Below are 17,922 nucleotides of genomic sequence, written 5' to 3'. Positions count from 1 at the left end.
TAAAAAAAAAAAACTACAACTAGGATAACGCGTTTTAGAATATTGAAAAGCAATATAAAACCAATAATATAATAAGATAAAATAATAAGAGCCGATACACGAATATTTTGATGCAATAAAAACATAAAAATCCTTAAATAACGTATATAATTCACGACAAACTTACATCCAAACATTCGTGTATCTTGCACTTACTAGCCCTTTAATAATTTCTTTTGATTGAATATCTACAAAGCCTTTTTTTATCATTTTTATCGTAATGTAAAGCTTCTTTAATGACGAAAATAAATAAATTATTCCCGACGATCACCTGCGTCGTCGGCTGTCACTGCCTCGTTGATACCTCACTTTCTTTTTAATTAATAAAAATTCCTTCCGTAATATGAAACTTTTTTGATGTGGAAAACAAATAAATTATTCCCAACGATTAACTTACGTCGTTGACTCTCACTGGCCTGCCAAAATATTTCACTTTCTTTTTAATGAATAATTCCCCGCCGAGAGCGTTCGGTGCCGAATTTGCGAGTTTGTGTCACGTGGCATGACCGTCTGACGTTGCAACCAACGATATCCAATCGAAATGCACTCAACTACTCTACTCGGTCTCTTCGTGGTTGGCTCTTCGGCTCTACATGCGCTCCGGGACACCCGGTGTATTTACATAAGACTCCAGCATGGGGCAGGTAATACGCGTCGGTCCGGTTCGGAGTGGTCGGCGATGCGACGGGAACCTGTACGACCACGCTAACCTGTTCGGGCCGGTGCGGCGAGCAAAAAAGGAAAGAGGACCAGTCAACAAAAGATATGGCTGCCGGATTTTTCTACCTAGCCTCCTCGCGCCGCGTCGCGTCACGATTTCACGCGGAGCTCGCTCGCCCGACTCGATCGATTATTGATCGAGAGGCGCGTTCCATACTCTTTTATACTTAATCTCCTATTCTGTGTTACGCAGCCGGCGAACAATATGACATCGACGTGTAAGGGAAAAGTATCGCGCCCTTTCAAGCGTTTGTCACATAAATATTGTACAAACTTCGTGTCTATTCGGGTGTTCTCATACGCGGAACCAAAAAATATTCCTCGTTCGCGTCTACACTGAAAGAAAAGTGTTACGTTCAAATAAATATTTGCTAAGGAGTATTGGAGTAATTATTTCACTTGGATTAAATGAACATTACTTGAATGTAGCACTTTTCTCTTTCGCGTGCTACATTCAAGCGATACTTAATCCAAGTGATAATTGCTCCGATTCCCCTTAGCAAATATTTATTTGAATGTAACACGACGCGAATAGAGAATGTTAAGAATGCTAATCTTGCTTTGCTTACAATTTTGTTTACATGTTCAATTTTGTCTCCGTACCGAGGACATGCCGTTTACCGACGGGAACAATAAATATCTTTCCTTCTTTTCTTATTTTTATTTAAACTCTTTTCTTTTTTTTTGGTCAGCACCGTCCGCCCGTAATTTTATCCCTCGAGTGGCGGATCCGCGGGAATGGGATTGAATAATGCACTCGCACTCCTTACTTCACGTCATAATGTATTCATGAGTCACGACTATCCTCGCGAGGAAGAGAGAGTTTGGGCGTTATTCGGGTAAATATTTTACTTACAGATATATAGTGAGACCGAATCGCGAAGCGGCGTCGTTTGTTCGCGTTCTTACTTTTTCTTTTGTAAGACTGCAGAAACGCGCGTTAGAGAAAGAGACGTTCTCCTTCGTTTCTTTTGAAAATATTCTCTACCTGACCGGATAGCCGAGCCGACGAGAGCAAGAACATATCGGCACACGCGTGAAATTATCATTATCACGTGCGGGAGGGGCTTCACGCTCGAGATACCACGAGTTATTCCCCTTATCGCGGAGACCGTCAGATAAACACTGCGCTCGGATTCTCCCCTCACCGGAAGTGCTCCCTCGTTACTCGTTTATTCGGAAATCCCCGGTCACTGCGTCGCGAAAAATATCTCACGAAAATGAACCGAGTTTCGAGCGAGTTCGCAACGAGACGTCGACGAGACAATTCTTTCGAAATTTTACTCTCCGTGATTCCCGCGAGTAAAAACGCTCCGCTGAGTTACGCGCTTTTTTTCCCGTCGATGAAAAATTATCCCACAAAAATCTTTGTGGTGTAGCATAATGGATAATGAAATAATTCGACTCCGACGAAATGAAAACCATCCGGAAATGCGCATAAATCTCGATTTTGTTCTTCTCCGCTGATGCAATTTAAAGCCACATACACGGAGAAAAAAGTCTGGCTAGATTAATCTGATAACGAGCGAGTCAAAAACATTTCGATTGAAAGAAACAGAATTTTTGACTCTCCTGCAAACTAAATTCGATTCTCACAGATACGATTTTCCGGTTGCTTTGTTTACACGGGCAAGATACGGGCGAGCCGCTTCAATTGTTTATCACTGGCAACTCCTATCACCGCTTCGACATTGAAACAGTTTGCGTCGAGGAAGCGCGAATTCGCGGCCTTAAATTGTTCGAGCGATCGGTACATGTACGTAGAATTTGCGCGATCTTCGCTCGGAAGTATAGAGCTGCCGCGATGAGCCTCGCTCCATTTCGTTTCAATTTCCATCTATTCGACTGCATGTGTGTGCACGTGTATGTGGGAACCGGCTCGTTTAATCGATCGAAATTGGCTAATTCGACGAGGCTGGAACCGTCCTGCATCGTCAGCTCGGCCGATTATCCACGGTACGCCGATGCAGGCAAGGGCGATCGATGTTGTTGCCAGCCTCGTTAGTGTTGGCCGCTCCCGAAGAGGATCGACCGGTGGCTGAAATCATTTCGTCGTCCTCCCCTTCGGGTATTCTCGCAAAAACTCCGCGTGCTCCTTTTTATACATATTTCCGCACCCGGTTTTACCTCTTTACTCGCGTCCCTCTAAGTGAATAAAATATTATCTCATGAAAGCGACTTTTTCTCCCGTAGACTTCACAATTGTCCTCTTTCAAATACAATCGAACGGACAGTTTTCTCTATTTTGACACCGCCTGCGTCTATAAACAAACTTGGTCGCGAATTGAGCGTGCGAGGCGTGCCGCCATTTTGCCGGTTCGAAAATTCAAAAATTACAACCCGCGTCACCGCCGGTAGACGATTTTCCTATCGCGATCCGACGAAGCTCGAAATAATACGACGATCTGCGCATACCGGATACCGAGAGATCCGTTCCACGTAAACGTTCGCGAGACGAAGGTCAAGTGGTCGCGTGTGCTAACGAGAACACGCACTCAGAAGACGCGCGCTGGGGATCCCAGATGGAGAGAGAGAGAGAGAGAGACGGGAAGAAATGGCGGCGAAAAGAAGGTGGGATAGAAACGGAGCGAGGAAGAGCGAGAGGAAGGAAGACGCGAGAGGCTGACAAACACAGATATCCACTCACCCAGATCCTCCACGAGACGTAGCATGACACCGCCAATGTGCAGCTCGCCCTTCACGCGTAAACTTCTCTCGACCTGCAGATCCGTGACGTAGACGCGCAGCACCCAGCTGCCGTCCACTTCGTGGCCCCCGTCGGAGTACATGTTGGTCGATCTCGCCTCTTCTTTTTCACCGGATACGCAACAGACGACAAAGTCACCGAATAAGAGAAAGAGAGAGATCCGGCGTCGCGCACGCACACACGGTCGTCACTCGTTCGTTCTCGTCCTCGAGACAACGCTGCGGTTCAACGCTCGACGAACATGACTTTTTCGCGAGCGATCCCTTCGCCGCCGCTGCTGCACGCGATAACCGTCAGCGCGAAAGTGCAACGAAAAACCGCGCGCGCGAGATCGACTGCCGCGCTTCGGCCTACTCGGCTCCGATTCTCTTTACTATGCGCGCGCGCGCGTGCGAGAGCGCACGTAACACCCACACGCGCGCCGACGAAACGGATAACGCCGAGAAAAGCGGCAGCCTTCGCACGCTCGGGTCGCTCGAATGCGAATGTCGCGGTGCGCGCGAGGCGTTCGGGAGACGTCGCGCCTCGGCTATCCTCGGCGCCGTCCGGGCACACTCGACTCGCGCGAGCTTAAACTTTGCTCGCGCATGCGCCCGTCCGCCGGCCGAGAATAGGACCATATATGAACGACGCGCGGCGTCCATGTTTCTTCCGCTTCTACGTGCGCCCGTCTCTCTCTCTCTCTCTCTTTCCGACAGCGATCTCTTCAATTTCGGCCGACTCATATTCGTTACGGCTATTTTGCTATCTGCAACCTATAGCTGCTTACTCGGACCTAAAACAACAAGCCCGACTGGTTTCTTGAGTTCGGTCTTTCGTGATTTACAACTCCATTTTCTATCGTTGCATTGGCTGCATTAACTTACACTAGTTCTCTTTTCCATCAAATCTCAAGAAAGAAGGGTAAAAAGAATCAGTACAAGCTAATGCAGTCATTGCAGTGATAGAAAACAGACCATATGACAGCTGTGGAAAATTGTGTAACCGTTATTGACGGATTGCGTCACGGTTTTTCATCCATCTTCGTTGGCTTGGATGAATTCGATGTCGAAATAATTAAGAAGTGTGAAAACGATTGAAGGATACAATAGTTTCTACCTTTCTCTAGTTCTCGGAGAAATATATATATATATATAAATATGACTAACTTGGCTATCGGTCTGCATGTTTGCTTGTTGGATGAACTTTTGAGCAGTAATACGCGTAACAACCGATAGTGGCGGTAGTAACTGCACTTGTGAGTCTGTTCTTTTTGATATTGCACTCTCCGCTCGAGTGAAGTACAGAGTGCAACAAAAAGAACAAACGTGAAATGCCTTGTTTTTGTTGCACAAATTAGGGTTCATAATCATGACATTAAAGAAGTCATTTTTACCAAAAATACTAAAGTCTAATCCGTTATTTATAATTTCAAAATCAATATCATTGTGTAATAATTCATTTACCGACTGTCGATAAGCTGTTCTATAATATGCCGATTGAGTTGGTGGTTGCAAAAAGCCATACACCTGGTAAGCACAACATTATTAGAATTGAACTAAATTTATTTTGATGGCCAAATAACTTAATGTTAGGTTACGTTAAAATGCCGATCGACTAAAAACGCATCAACAAGCATAAACTAAGCTGCGCTCCAGCAAATATTTTAGTTAAACGGCGTTATTTTAACCAGTATTCCATCTATTGAAAGAAGGGAAGAAGGACAAGTATTTCACACGATGTATCACAGTATAGCATAGCATCTCCTCACTGGAAAACACCGAATATAAACCTAATATTTCATCAGAAAAGCACGAAAATTGTTCATAATAATAAGTTTAGAGATTTATACAAGAAATGAGGAAGGTATGATATCCATTGAGCTCTTTTGTATATAAAATTGTGAATAAAATAAGCCAAGAACCACCAAATCTGCTATTGTTCTTTCTCTGGTTATAAAAAAAAAAAGTATCTTTGAGAATTTATTATTAGATCATTTCTGAAAACATCATTTACAGTATAGAATGGTTAGATGACAGTAATGTTGAATAATCGCTCGTACAATAGACATTGTCTATCATCTCGGACACGCTATTAATACACAGCATCGGTGATTGAACAAAGGGAGCTCGCGATAAAAAAACACTCGATCCTCGCACTCATTTATCATTCGCACCTACTTGTGTGATCCTCCGCGCGCTGTTCGAACGGTCCGGCGTTTGCAGCTTCCTCCGAGAAGAGAAAAACGACGCGGGTGTAGAAAGGAGCACGAAGACACAGTGTCACGGGTTCGACGGGTGGTCGTGGGTGGCGGGCCGACTGCCGGACCGACACAGTCCGGCGCTTTTATTTCGGATCGACGCGCGATCACGCGCGCGAACGTTCTTGAACCGAGCTCGAGGTCGCGCCGCGCCACTGTCATCGGCCATTTTGCCGCCTGTGGCGACTATGGCCATCTGACACTACACGCGAATATTTTTCCGACGCGCTCTGCGACACGGCAAAACAACAACGCAATATCGGTGTAGGCGGCGAGCGCGAGACCGACGGCTCGGGTACTCTTTGTATCGCGCGACCTGCTACGTACACCTCGCGGAACAACCCGCGAACCCGCCGGCCATGCAACGTGCGACGACGTCGTCGAGAGCGCCCTTGTGTGACTGTCTGTCGCGCGTGTGACGTCTAACCTATGACTTGGTTCTGAGGGAGAAAGCGGTCTCCTCGGTGGTGGGTCGCAATAACGGTGAGTCCGTCGAGGGCCGATTATGCGTCTCGTCTGTTCGCCTGTCGTCCGTGTGTGTCGGAGGTACGCGGCCGCGTGACGGTTTCGTGTGATGAATAATATCGTCTTTTTTCTCCGAAGACATTAGCGAAGTCAGGCCGGCGACGAGCGCGAGGAAAGATCGGACACCCGCTCGTATACACACATACACACACACACACACACACATACATACCGAGCTTCTCCGTGGACAGTCGAACGCGCGACTCGCTGCTTGCAGAATTCCACGAACCACCGTTGGCGATGCACGACGACGCACACGACGCGCCAAGAAGCACACGGGACTCTCTTCCCGAGTAAGGACGATAATCAACGATTCGACGATAAAGCCCACTCATCCTCGTCGTCTGGCATCCGGTGGCAGTCAGATATGCGTCATATCGTGTAAGATTATATTCGATAGAAATTCAAACTGTCCCATGTCGCGCGATTACATGACGTACTTCACGGCGATCTGGAACAAGCAATAATTCGGTGAGGCCATCGCTGAAAGAATACTCCAACGTCACAGTGGACACGCGCCAACGGATAGCTGAGATATTTTTGTAAGATTGTGCAAAACTGTAAAGCAAGGACCAGCGGATCATGATGTTTCGTATGTAATAATATTATGTTTAAGGCGTTATGTAGAGAGAAAGTCAGCTAAACCAGATCTGTTGCTGAATTGTTGAACAAGAGAGTACTTATAACGTGTCAGTCAATCTCGCGTGAAAGATCGCATGCTATATCGAGTGCCACACACATACACACACACAGCTGTAGGTGGGAGTTTCAGATACAATCAGCTTAGTGCCATGTACAGAAGTATCAGGGGTATCGATCAAGAATAATATCATTGTATCCGTGATATGAGATACATCGGGAAGAGAGCTTGATCGGGAGACGATCTTGTTGGATGTTCTGGACTCTAATCTGTGTAATCCTCAAGAAAGATGGACGAGAGAAGAGTAGCAGATTATTTTGTTATCGCTGGTCTGCCTGGCCAAGATGACTATCCCAGTCAAGACAATGAGAACGACAATGAGAGCAATGGCGAGCTGAAGGATTGGTGCCAGGAGGGTACTCATCTCAAGGCAGACACGCAAACTGCACCTCCCATCACGGATCTTGCCGTAATATTCCCTGCACTGGGAGAACATTGTCCAGAGGGGTACACACTGCTGGAACAAACTGTGTCGGGTTTCCCGGCTGACTTGAATCATGGGAGCTTACGAACAAATGAGTGTTACTTGTGCTACAGGAGAGGACGGGACAAGCCTCCTTTAGTTGATATTGGTAAGAGGAGAGGAGCGACTAAGCGATGAACAATGATACAATTGTCTTAATTCAGACTGTGGCTAACGCCCGTTTCATCATCGGTTTAAATCCAATCGATGATTAATTCAACGGGATCAATTCAGCTTGATTGATCAATGCGATTGGTCAATTCCGTTGAGTTAATCGTCGATTAGACTCGAGCTGTAATAGCGTAAGTCATTAATGATGGCTCACCATCACGTTATCTAAACGACGTTTTAATTTCCAGGTGTAATATACGACGGGAAAGAACGTATAATGCAGGATGCCGAGATGGTGTTGGAAACCCCTAAAGGTCACGTGGCAAACGTGAATAACTCAACGTCGAAAATTTTTGTAACGTACAGACGAGCGAATCGAAAGATGCCTTGCAATTCCCTGGTCGTCACGGACATATGCGTCATCCTGACGAACAAGGGGGAGAGCCCGCCTCATGCGTTTTGCGTGATCAATAAGAACCTGAACAAGGGAATGCTGGGCAGTGATGTGTTTTTGTGCTATAAGAAGTCTATGAATCGCGCCAACCTGGTGTCGTTTAAGCCAGCAATACTCTACAAATATCCCACGGCCGATTACAATGGCTTCGTCTTTCCGAATTCCGTCGCCATGTTTTGTCTACCGATGGGCGCGACTATAGAATGTTGGCCTAAAGTAGCGTGTAAACCTAAGCCAGTATTCTCGACGTTTGTATTGACGGTCGCCGACGCTGCTCAAAAGATATACGGCTCAGCAATAACGTTCTACGAGGAGCTGCAACTAGAATCGGACATTCCGAACTGCAAAGACAATCAGGAGATCATGGACACGGCCGACGAGAACAATAAAAACAGTGGTATACAAATGTATTTCATAATCCTAATTTTCACGATCCTCAGTGTTCGTTTTTTTTTTTCTCTAATTCTTCGCACGTTTAGCGCGGTATTACTTCGGTAATTCTACTCTGACGTATGTCCCTGTTTTATTTCAGCAGATAACATAGAGATAACTAAGAATAAGCCGCAGGTAAAAATGAAAATGTTCAAGAAGTCCGGCATACTCAAGAAGCTCACGATACCGCAGTTCGAGAAGCTGCAGTACACGGATCCCGCGAGCCAGTCGTTGAACATCAGCAAATCCATATGCATACTGTCACACTGGCCGTTTTTCGACACGTTCGAGAGGTTTTTGGTTTTCCTGCACGGAATGGTCGACGACAAGCCGCAGAACGTCCCGATCGAGAAGTACATCTCATATTTTTTATGCGACATACCGTTCCCGAGTCCACAACGGCCGAGAATCTTGGTGCAGCTCAGCAGTCAGGATCGGCTTATCTTGACGCAACCGGAGGATCTGGCCTTGCCCAGATCAGGCGCGAGCTTCCGGCAACTGCTGGTAAATCTGGGACCCGATAATTGTCTGCTGATACTGCTACTGATACTGACCGAGCAGAAGATACTGGTCCATTCTCTGCGGCCGGATGTACTTACTTCAGTGAGCGAGGCTATCGCCATGATTCTGTTTCCTTTTAAGTGGCAGTGTCCTTATATACCGTTATGTCCTCTGGGATTGGCGGAGGTAACGCATACCGATGCGACTGACGCATCACCTTTTTTTCGTTTTTGTGCTCTTTAATGGCCGTGCATGGCGCGCAGAAAAAGTGGAAGGCTGGCTGCTTTGACGTTGAAAATTACAGGTGTTGCATGCGCCATTACCGTTCCTGATTGGTGTGGATTCAAGGTTTTTCGATCTATTCGAGCTCCCTTCCGACGTCAACTGCGTAAATCTGGATACGAATAACATAGCAATATGCGACGACAAAAAATATTTGAACGTTAAATTGCTACCTAAGAAGGCAGCTCGGCAATTGAGAAATTGTCTGGAACTTTTGTCCTCGAAGATTATTCTGTGGGGGAAGACTAATTGTTCCCAGAAAGGTGGATTATTATATATCGATTTGCTCCCCTGCTGTCTCTCCCTTTTGTCTTTTTGTTTTTGTTTCTATTTTTATTGCATTAAAATTGTTTTTGTTGCAACATTAGACAGAGGGGACGAGGATTTCAGTGTAGACAGAGAGTTTCAACAGAAACGAAAAGAGCAAGCTTTAGAACTCGAGATACAGGATGCTTTCCTGAGGTTTATGGCGACGATTCTCAAAGGATACCGAAGTTACTTGTTGCCAATTACAAAGGCACCTACTGTGGGGACGACGGATCCGACGAGTTTATTTAATATCCAAGCGTTTTTGAGAAGTCGCGATAAGGCTCACGCGAAGTTTTATAGTATGCTTGTCAGAACTCAAATGTTTATCAGGTAAGTTAGTTTGTATCTACTTTCACATTTTTCTGAAAAATAAGTTTTGTTGACTTTCATATTATAAGGTCAATATTTTTAATTTCGCAGAAGAGTGATAGATGAACAATTTTTAACGTACAATTTACTTAGGATTGAATGACTCACTTTTTACTCATTAATTTCTTTTAAAACTGATTCATTGTTTACTTATTTTATCAAAAATGTAACTCATCAAGAATGAAACTCATTCTTTTCACTATTCTTGACAGTTAAATCGCTCCCAAACCTGTAATCTCCCATATCCATTATCTAATGGATATTTCAATTTCACAGATTCATAGAAGAGAGAAGTTTCGTATCCGATATGGACATGGCAGGATTAGCATTTTTCGACGAGTGTACAGAACGAGTCGAGGAAGAGAATGGTATGGATTGTTAGACATTTTTCTACATGGTAAATTATTTTTTCCTCCAAATCATTGTTTTCTACTTTCTATCTCTTTGGAATTCCATTCGTTATTTTTGCACAATGAAAATGAAGAGGAATATTTATGTTGTTTCGAGTATCCAAATATGAATATGATATAATGCATATGATACGTCATGCAATAATTACTCGTTTCTTGTTTGCTCCTTAGTAACTCTTTTGGAACTGGATGAATCTCAACATAGTGAACGTACAGTATTTATACCACCACCTGAAGCGGGGACAAATGAAGCACCAATAATATACAATTCTTTCAAGTTGAATCCTGATCTAATGAGGCCTCAGAAGAACTTCTGTTTGAAGAATCCATCTTTAAGTGCCTTCGGTATGGTACCTGGGAGTCCTATGGCTCGTAGAACAAAACATGAAATCAAAGTTGCTCAAAGGATGGCCCGAAAACAGGTAGACGAGACGATTTACTACTGTCCGACAAAGTGTATAAATATTTGTACGAGCCAGCGATTCCGTGTATGTAATTCTTGTTCTTGCATTTCTTTAGGCTGCTATGCCCGACAGATGGGGCAGATGTCTACTTGGCACGTGTTATAGTCTTTGGTTTCTACATTTGCCAGCTATGTTGCAAGTCTCTAGCCAGCCTGCTGCGATTTTGCACCAGGCTTACGAATTGTTAGTCAAAATGCAGAAGTTACGTCTCGACCCTATGGAAGAAGTATGAACTGGGCACCGTTGAAAATTACTCCAAGTTACTATATACGAAGAAAATCGACGAGTTTGAACGAATGTTTGTTGTTGTTTCAGGTGTGCTACAGAGCTATGATGCAACTCTGCGGCGTGTACGGACAGCCGGTTTTAGCTGTAAAGTTACTATTCCATATGAAACGTAGCGGTGTTCAGCCTAACGCTTTAACGTACGGATTTTACAACAAGGTGGGCGCTCTCTTGTTTCCTAGACCAATGAGTAATTCAATTTTGGCGAGGCACAGACTCGCATAGCATTGTATGTGATTATATCAGAGATTGTGATGTCTATCTCTCGTTCACAGGCTGTTCTCGAAGCAACATGGCCTTCGGATATGACGAACTCGAGTCAGCTGATGTGGAACAAGTTGCGAAACGTCATCGTTGGTGCGGCCTTGTTCAAGAAGGCCGGCAAGAAAAGTGCCAGGAGGCGATTGAGCTCCAACGTAGATTTTCTGACTGCTGATAAGACTGATGGTATGGAGCATGCGCTCTCCCGGTCTAGTCTTGATAGTTCACACTCTCAGGACACCGAAGCGGCGCACAGTGATTGTAAGTCGAGTTTCATCACGACATCGCGCTGTTGTATCACTCTTTCTTAAATGTAACACCCTTTCTCCCTTCTCCGGCAGCTACTAAAGGCAGCTCTGTGTCTGACCTACCTGGATTCGGGTCGTTCGAATTGAAAGCTAAGCTTCTCCGGCAGAATAGTATAGTTAAAGATCAAGCTACGTTAAGCATGTTGCAAACGGACGAATTGGATCCGGCGCCCAATAATCCAAGGTATCCTCCATGTTCACTGTTAGGATTAGTTAGTGTCGCTCTCAAGCCCGTCAAGTTCGCCTAAGTCGCTGAGAACGCTTGTTCTTTAGATCAAGTCATTATTGTTTCACTAGTGTGTTACTGTAGCCGATGCAAGCGAGTATTCATCGTGTAGATACTATTTTTTTTTCGTCCATTATCGTATTATATATCACGGAGAATCTCTCTCTCCCTCTCTCTGTCTCTCTCTTTCTCTCTGCGCAATAATCAATCTGCGTCTCGTATTGAATTCTACAGTGCTAATTTTTTGCATGTACAGGCTTATGTAGATGTAATATTTTCTATGTAGGCTAACGCGCAGTGTTGAATCACCATTAAAAAGTCCCATACGCACACCAGTCACGGAAAATGACCCATTGGGTGCTCTCATTAATGACGAAACACCGATTGTGTCACCTTCCGAGGAGAATGACTCGAATTGCTCAACAAGTACTTTAACCGTTTTAAATAATACGACTGAAGAGAGACCAGGAGGGCCGCTCTTATTCAGAAGGTATGACACTTCACCGTATATACCGTATCTGCATGCGAAACTTTAATTACGGAGATACATATCTTAGTTGAGAGAGAAACAATGTCGTTTAGAGATAGACTAGCGTAGAGAATAATTTTCGGTAAGTCTATAGAAATCGATATTTTCGCAAAAGTGCAAAAAAAAACGAAAAAGCGAACAGATGCAAGATTGTAATTAACAACCACCTAATGGGAAGCTGTTACTGGTGATCGGAGTAATCACGAGTACTTGCACGTGAGAGAAAGTATTTCCTTACGCGAAGGTCGATTGTCGCGTTAATCATGCTTTAACGATCTTCGATCCTCGAAGACGATCCGTTCCGTAATATCCCCATGATGTGCGTGAACACTTCAAACACGGAAATCGCTCTAAATGTTTGCAGCAACATCCTCCCACGTAGTGCGACCTTTCATCAAGCGGTAGATGAAAGTGGCATGACGATGGGTGGGCATTTGCAGAGGAGTGAGACGATGCCTCACTCCGTGGCGCAGCAAGGGGAACAGGAGAGAGAAAAGGAGAGACTGGAAATAAGCAGTCTTTGGTCTCAGAATAAGGATAGTGTTACGTCCAGCCTCTCTAGCTTAGGATCTAGTCTTAAACTTAGTTTCGGGTAAGACTGTGTGAGATATTACATTCGATTATACGTATGCACACGTTGTCCTGTTGTACCTGAACAACGGTACTTTCACAGTGCATTGTGTCTTGATCCTGCCGAGGTGCGATGACGAGTCTGCGAAGCACGATCGCTTTTTTCATTTGTCCAAACATAGAAGAGGATAATACGCGAAATCTCGATGTTTTTTTTAGTTTAGAAGAAATGTCATTGTAATTCGATAACGGTCGAGATGTCTGCCATCGCGCTTCCGGCGGGAAAAATAATGTGGCATTCGTCCCCACTTATTGTTTTGCATGCGCATTTGAGTTTGTTTTCTTTTATCCGTTCAACCACAGACGATATTCCACGGGCGGATTTGCTAAAAATAAGGATTTCATACCATCGAATCAACTTATCGAATCTCTTAGTCTCTCCAGCTACATCAGGTACGTGATTTCAGTGTTAGTTACACTGTGTGTTCGATTAGACGTACGTTCTTTTTTTCTCTTCTTTTACGTGTACGCTTCCTCGTTGTTACGAAACGCCCCGCACGTTTGCAACGTACACGAATGAACTCCGCCGCTGCTTGCTCCTTCTATGTTCTATGCGGGCATAAATCTTTGTTTTAGCCCGTCGAGTTTGACAGGAAAGAAATCCAACGAGATAATACTCGGCGGTCTAAATAGCTTGAAGTCCGCCGCGACGACTGTCGCGAAAAAGTTCGACGAGATCAAGGAAGCCATTTCGGCGACGAGCACGCCGGTAAAGAACAAAGAGCGCGAACAAAAGCTAGCTTACGGGGTGTCGCACGAGTCTTTGGATTCGCTCACCGAGTCCTTGCAAGATCGAAACGAAGTCTCCACCAGAGCGCCAGGTATCAGTCAGTGACAAAAACGACTGTAACATTTATCCCTCGATAAGCTTTAACGTCAGACGAACGCATCAAGTATCGTAATAGAGAAAATAATCCTTTGAGAATTATTCGACAACAAATTTTTCTAATTACGGGTGCGAAATTCGTTGAGAGAAAAGTTTTTTTTATTAACTAACTATACATAGTACGGCTTACGAACGAGAGGAATCACACTCGTTCGTGCGATAGTCTCTTCTGATGATCTTTCCTCGGCTCCAACAGGTGATGGGAACTTAGATCTATGTTCGTTGTACGAGCTTGCGGAGTGCTTGTATCCAAAAGGCACTAGAGAATTGGAGGAACGTCTTGCCATCGAGCTTGTGCTCTCCAGCGCCAGCAGATGCCATCATTGCGCCGCTATCCTGTATGACGAGGAGATAATGGCCGGCTGGCAGCCTGAGGACTCCAACTTGAACACGGTTTGCCAATACTGCGACAAGGCCACCGTGCCTCTCCTCACAGTTACCATATTAGATTACAGGTAACGAAAGCGGCTTTGTAACGAACGCAAGTGCTTCTCGAAAACAACTAGTATTAAGAACACGTCTGTTCATGTATAGGTGCGAAGCGAGCGGAAAGACCAATGACCCTCTAATGGGAGCGTTGGTGGAGTTGTTGGACCAACCGAAAGAGTCGTTGGAACCGATAACAGTGCCGTATCTGAATCCATTGGTTCTGAGGAAAGAACTGGAGAGTGTGCTGAGTCAGGAGGGCGACGCCTGCCTCACCAAGCACAGGTTCATCCAAGAACATCCGATAGTCTATTGGAATCTAATATGGTACTTCGAGAGGGTCAATTTAACGAGTCATCTGCCTGATCTCTGGCTAAACAGCGACAAGAACACGGAGCTGCGGAGAGTCGTGGGATCGGTGGGTGTGAGAACCATGTGGGACAACGAACGACTGCACATGGATCGCTTGCCCATGTACCTCCAGTGGAAACTGAATTCTACGGAGGACAGAACGTAAGTTCTCGCAGATCGTCCGACAAGCTGGATTCACTTAGACTTCGGCTGTTTTCCAGCAAGAAACGCGGAGGACACTATGCTCGACACAATAGTCACTAACATTTCAAAAAATTGCCTATTTGTTCAAATGTTATGAGTAATGTTTCACATTACTCACTAAGAGAAATTCATGGTTAAATTTTTTAAACCTGTCGCAAGAATCATAACTAAATTACGTTCCAACAAGTACTTTGCACAGTGAGGCGCAGTGTAATACGACGTGTTCTTGTTCGAAAACTGAGTTTCCACGCGCAGTTGGTGTAAAATATTTACCATACACATTAATATATCAACTATGCATTAATGTTTAACAAATGTTAGTAATCGAAAAAAACGGCTGAATGGCTCCGAGTGACAAAACTGTCATTAATTAAACAACATTATTATTATTCATTTTTACACGGAAGAAATGTACACGAGACGATTGTTAATCGTATTAACATTCCATTTATCATTCCAGACTGATGCAAACGATAATAACGTACGTCCGTTGCAACGACTTAGCGGAACCTATAGTAAGAGTGGCCTTAGAAAGAAGTAAACATCAAACAGGCGATCATCCATTTTCTATATATAGGGATGTCCTGTTCCTGGCATTTACGGTATTAGGCAGGACGAACATTGACCAAGGTAGGCAAAGTTGTGCGATCAAACGGTCGAATAATGATTTACGTAATCTTATAAAAGGATTAAGATTGAAAAAAAATATCGGTCATAAAGATATATTAAAAGAAGAGTAATTATAAAGAGATTAAGATCGAGGAATGATTAATCGCCCACAATCTCGAGAAGATTACGATAAAAAGACATTTATATATCGGATATCCCGGGAAACGTTGTGAGATTACGTCAGTAATGTCAACGCTCGTATCACAGGTGTCTTCGATAGGGAATACAGTTTATCGTTGGAGAAGTTCTCCGAGAATGAGGAGAAATTATTGCATAAGATCGACGCACCGCCGACGACGATGTCGGTGTACTGCAGGCATTACTTCAAGCAGCTGAATGTGTGAGAGGAACGTGCGAGTCCCGAAGAAGCTCGAGCGACGTGAGGGAGAAAAGACTATTCCTAAGTTGCTGAGATATCGGAGGAAGTATACAGGTGCGAATAGTGAACGAACGCTCGTTCGCTCGCTCGGTGCGCGACTCTCCGGGGCTTCATCTTCGCGATCGAATCGAATTTCGCGCAAGGGACGATGCTCGAGCACGTTTCGTCCTGAAACGTACGGTGGCAACGTCATCATCCACGTGGTGATAATGGTCCGCTACATGTTAAATGTTTATTATTATCTAACACGGTTGATTATTAATGTTATCATGATGATTTTTACGCTCGAGTCCGGTCTAAGGAACGTTGTGGCAAGCGGGAAAAGAAACGAATATGCAATGAAGAAGAACGATCGGCATCGTAGCAGTCGGCGGATCGACGATCGCGAACTAAACTAACGTGTACCTCATCCTCGTGAGACTCCGCTTAACTCGCTCTGACGGCGGTGACACTTGTCTCTTGCTTGCGCAAACGCGTGGCCGGATCGCCGGATTCGGCAAGCTTCAGTTCTATACGATTCTCGCACTTCGGTCGCGCACACATCGCGAGAGGAAGAGAGAGGGAGAGAGAGAAAAGTAGCTATTGGGTCGGTCGCATCGACAGCACATCGTTCGACGCTGATCGGCCATATAGAGCTGTCGGCGCCGCCGATCCCACGAAAGACATCAGTTCGGTGCAATAAGAGAGTTGAACGATAATAACGATTCCTAAACTAATCGTATCACCTCTGATCTTCGTATGTTTATATTGTAATTTGTTTTTAACTTGGAATTATCGAATACGATTCGTCGTTATTTTTGCGAATTGAGTCCGCGCATGCCTCTGACTTGTGATTCAATGACTCGCGCATCACATTAGCAGTATCTAAGAGTACAACGTTGAAAAATGTGTGTGTCGAGTACCAAAGAACTTTACGGGACTGTCGAGCGATCTTACAAGTCCAATTCCCTCCAGGTGTGCTGTGACCTTTGAATACATTTCAGTTCGACATAAATTGTCCGTAAAGGAGAAAGGAGGAAGAAAAAAGAGAGAAGGGGAGAGCGCAAAAAGACATAAAAGAAGAAATGCTGTCATGTCGAAGGCAGCGCTTATATGCCAACTATTTTTTTTACCGCGATGAAAGGAGAAAAAGAAAGCGAGAACGAGATATATCGTGCATGTGACATGACGAAACGCAGTATTCTTTCCTTGTACTCTTAGATAGGAACAATCGTTAATTGCACGACCAACACACATACACACATACACAGACGGACGGACGCAGAACGCAAGTACCGTTTATCTAATGTCCTAGGTGAAAAGTGTCCTTTTACGGGCGTGGCGCTGGCACTCTACTACTTATATATCCTAAAAGCAAATACTTAAATGTGAGAGTGAATATTTTTATGAATTTTAGAGGCGCGTTCGAGGCAATTGTAAATGTTACTAGCGGTCTTGGTTAGAGACGCTGTCGTCCACGATTGATTCTTCGTCGAAACGAGGTAACAAACGACGAAAAGAGAGACTCGTAATTCGCGTGGACTACTTCTTGGCGTGCCGTGTGCACTTTTCACCCTGGACACCCGCGGATGAATGTATGTTCATTCATTACAGTACTATCAATGTAGGTCATAAAAATAAAGTCAGTTGAGGTATTTTACAGAAGTGGTTCGTTTCACTCTCGAAAGTTGAACCCACGTTCATGACGGATTCACAGCACCATTGTGATGTGACATCGCTCTATCTCTCCTATAGGTACTTTCGCAAGTTTTATTTGAAAAGGAAGAATTTCCACACTGAGTGTATTGTACAGTATCGCTTTTCACTTTTTGTCTGTATCGATTTTTGTCCTCAATCGAATTAAACCTGCCATGTTTTTCACGGCAAATCTCTAATAATCCATCCTTTTCAAATATCACGATTATTTACTTCTTTTGTGTTATAGGCAATGACTAGGGCAGCGACATGCGAGGTTTCTGTACTTTTATTAGTATAAATTAGTATAAAATCATTTCGAGAAGTATGATTTAAAATTTAATTATTATCGTCTCTGATTTTGAAAAC

The 17,922-nt window shown here is 44.4% G+C and overlaps 2 protein-coding genes across 5 annotated transcripts in view; one reads left to right on the top strand and one right to left on the bottom strand.

Moving 5' to 3' along the window:
* The window catches only part of LOC106742527 (unc-112-related protein), a 41,480-nt gene extending 34,897 nt beyond the window's left edge, over positions 1 to 6,583 (bottom strand). Inside the window, exons 1-3 of one of the 3 annotated variants that reach the window (XM_014615546.1) lie at positions 6,403 to 6,583; positions 4,236 to 4,241; positions 3,407 to 3,568 (exon numbers count right to left, since the gene is read on the bottom strand). In XM_014615546.1, coding sequence (XP_014471032.1) covers positions 3,407 to 3,568; positions 4,236 to 4,241; positions 6,403 to 6,565 — 331 coding nt within the window. In that variant the 5' untranslated portion in view covers positions 6,566 to 6,583. Of the gene's footprint in view, positions 1 to 3,406; positions 3,569 to 4,235; positions 4,242 to 5,625; positions 5,755 to 6,402 lie in introns of those variants that run through there. The other 2 variants (XM_014615548.1, XM_014615549.1) reach the window with 2 other exon arrangements.
* A 562-nt stretch (positions 6,584 to 7,145) lies between these two features.
* On the top strand, positions 7,146 to 17,739 carry LOC106742526 (DENN domain-containing protein 4C). 2 transcript variants are annotated; one of them, XM_014615545.1, is made up of 19 exons: positions 7,146 to 7,502; positions 7,753 to 8,355; positions 8,494 to 9,077; positions 9,196 to 9,436; positions 9,542 to 9,812; positions 10,128 to 10,219; positions 10,433 to 10,683; positions 10,781 to 10,951; positions 11,041 to 11,169; positions 11,286 to 11,532; positions 11,613 to 11,763; positions 12,092 to 12,295; positions 12,699 to 12,926; positions 13,268 to 13,357; positions 13,541 to 13,785; positions 14,047 to 14,305; positions 14,385 to 14,789; positions 15,292 to 15,461; positions 15,708 to 17,739. In XM_014615545.1, exons 1-19 carry the CDS (start codon positions 7,160 to 7,162, stop codon positions 15,842 to 15,844), a joined length of 4,821 nt encoding a protein of 1,606 aa, XP_014471031.1. In that variant the 5' UTR covers positions 7,146 to 7,159; the 3' UTR covers positions 15,845 to 17,739. The 2 variants fall into 2 exon arrangements, with proteins under 2 accessions (XP_014471031.1, XP_014471030.1); XM_014615544.1 differs by having other exon boundaries at positions 8,491 to 9,077.
* The last annotated feature ends 183 nt before the right edge of the window (positions 17,740 to 17,922 follow it).

Source organism: Dinoponera quadriceps, unplaced genomic scaffold (assembly GCF_001313825.1).
Source record: "Dinoponera quadriceps isolate SergipeBrazil2010 unplaced genomic scaffold, ASM131382v1 scaffold113, whole genome shotgun sequence".
NCBI classification, from domain to species: Eukaryota; Metazoa; Arthropoda; class Insecta; order Hymenoptera; family Formicidae; genus Dinoponera; species Dinoponera quadriceps.
Note: the sequence above shows the minus strand (reverse complement) of the source record. Positions and strands in the feature narration are given on the sequence as shown.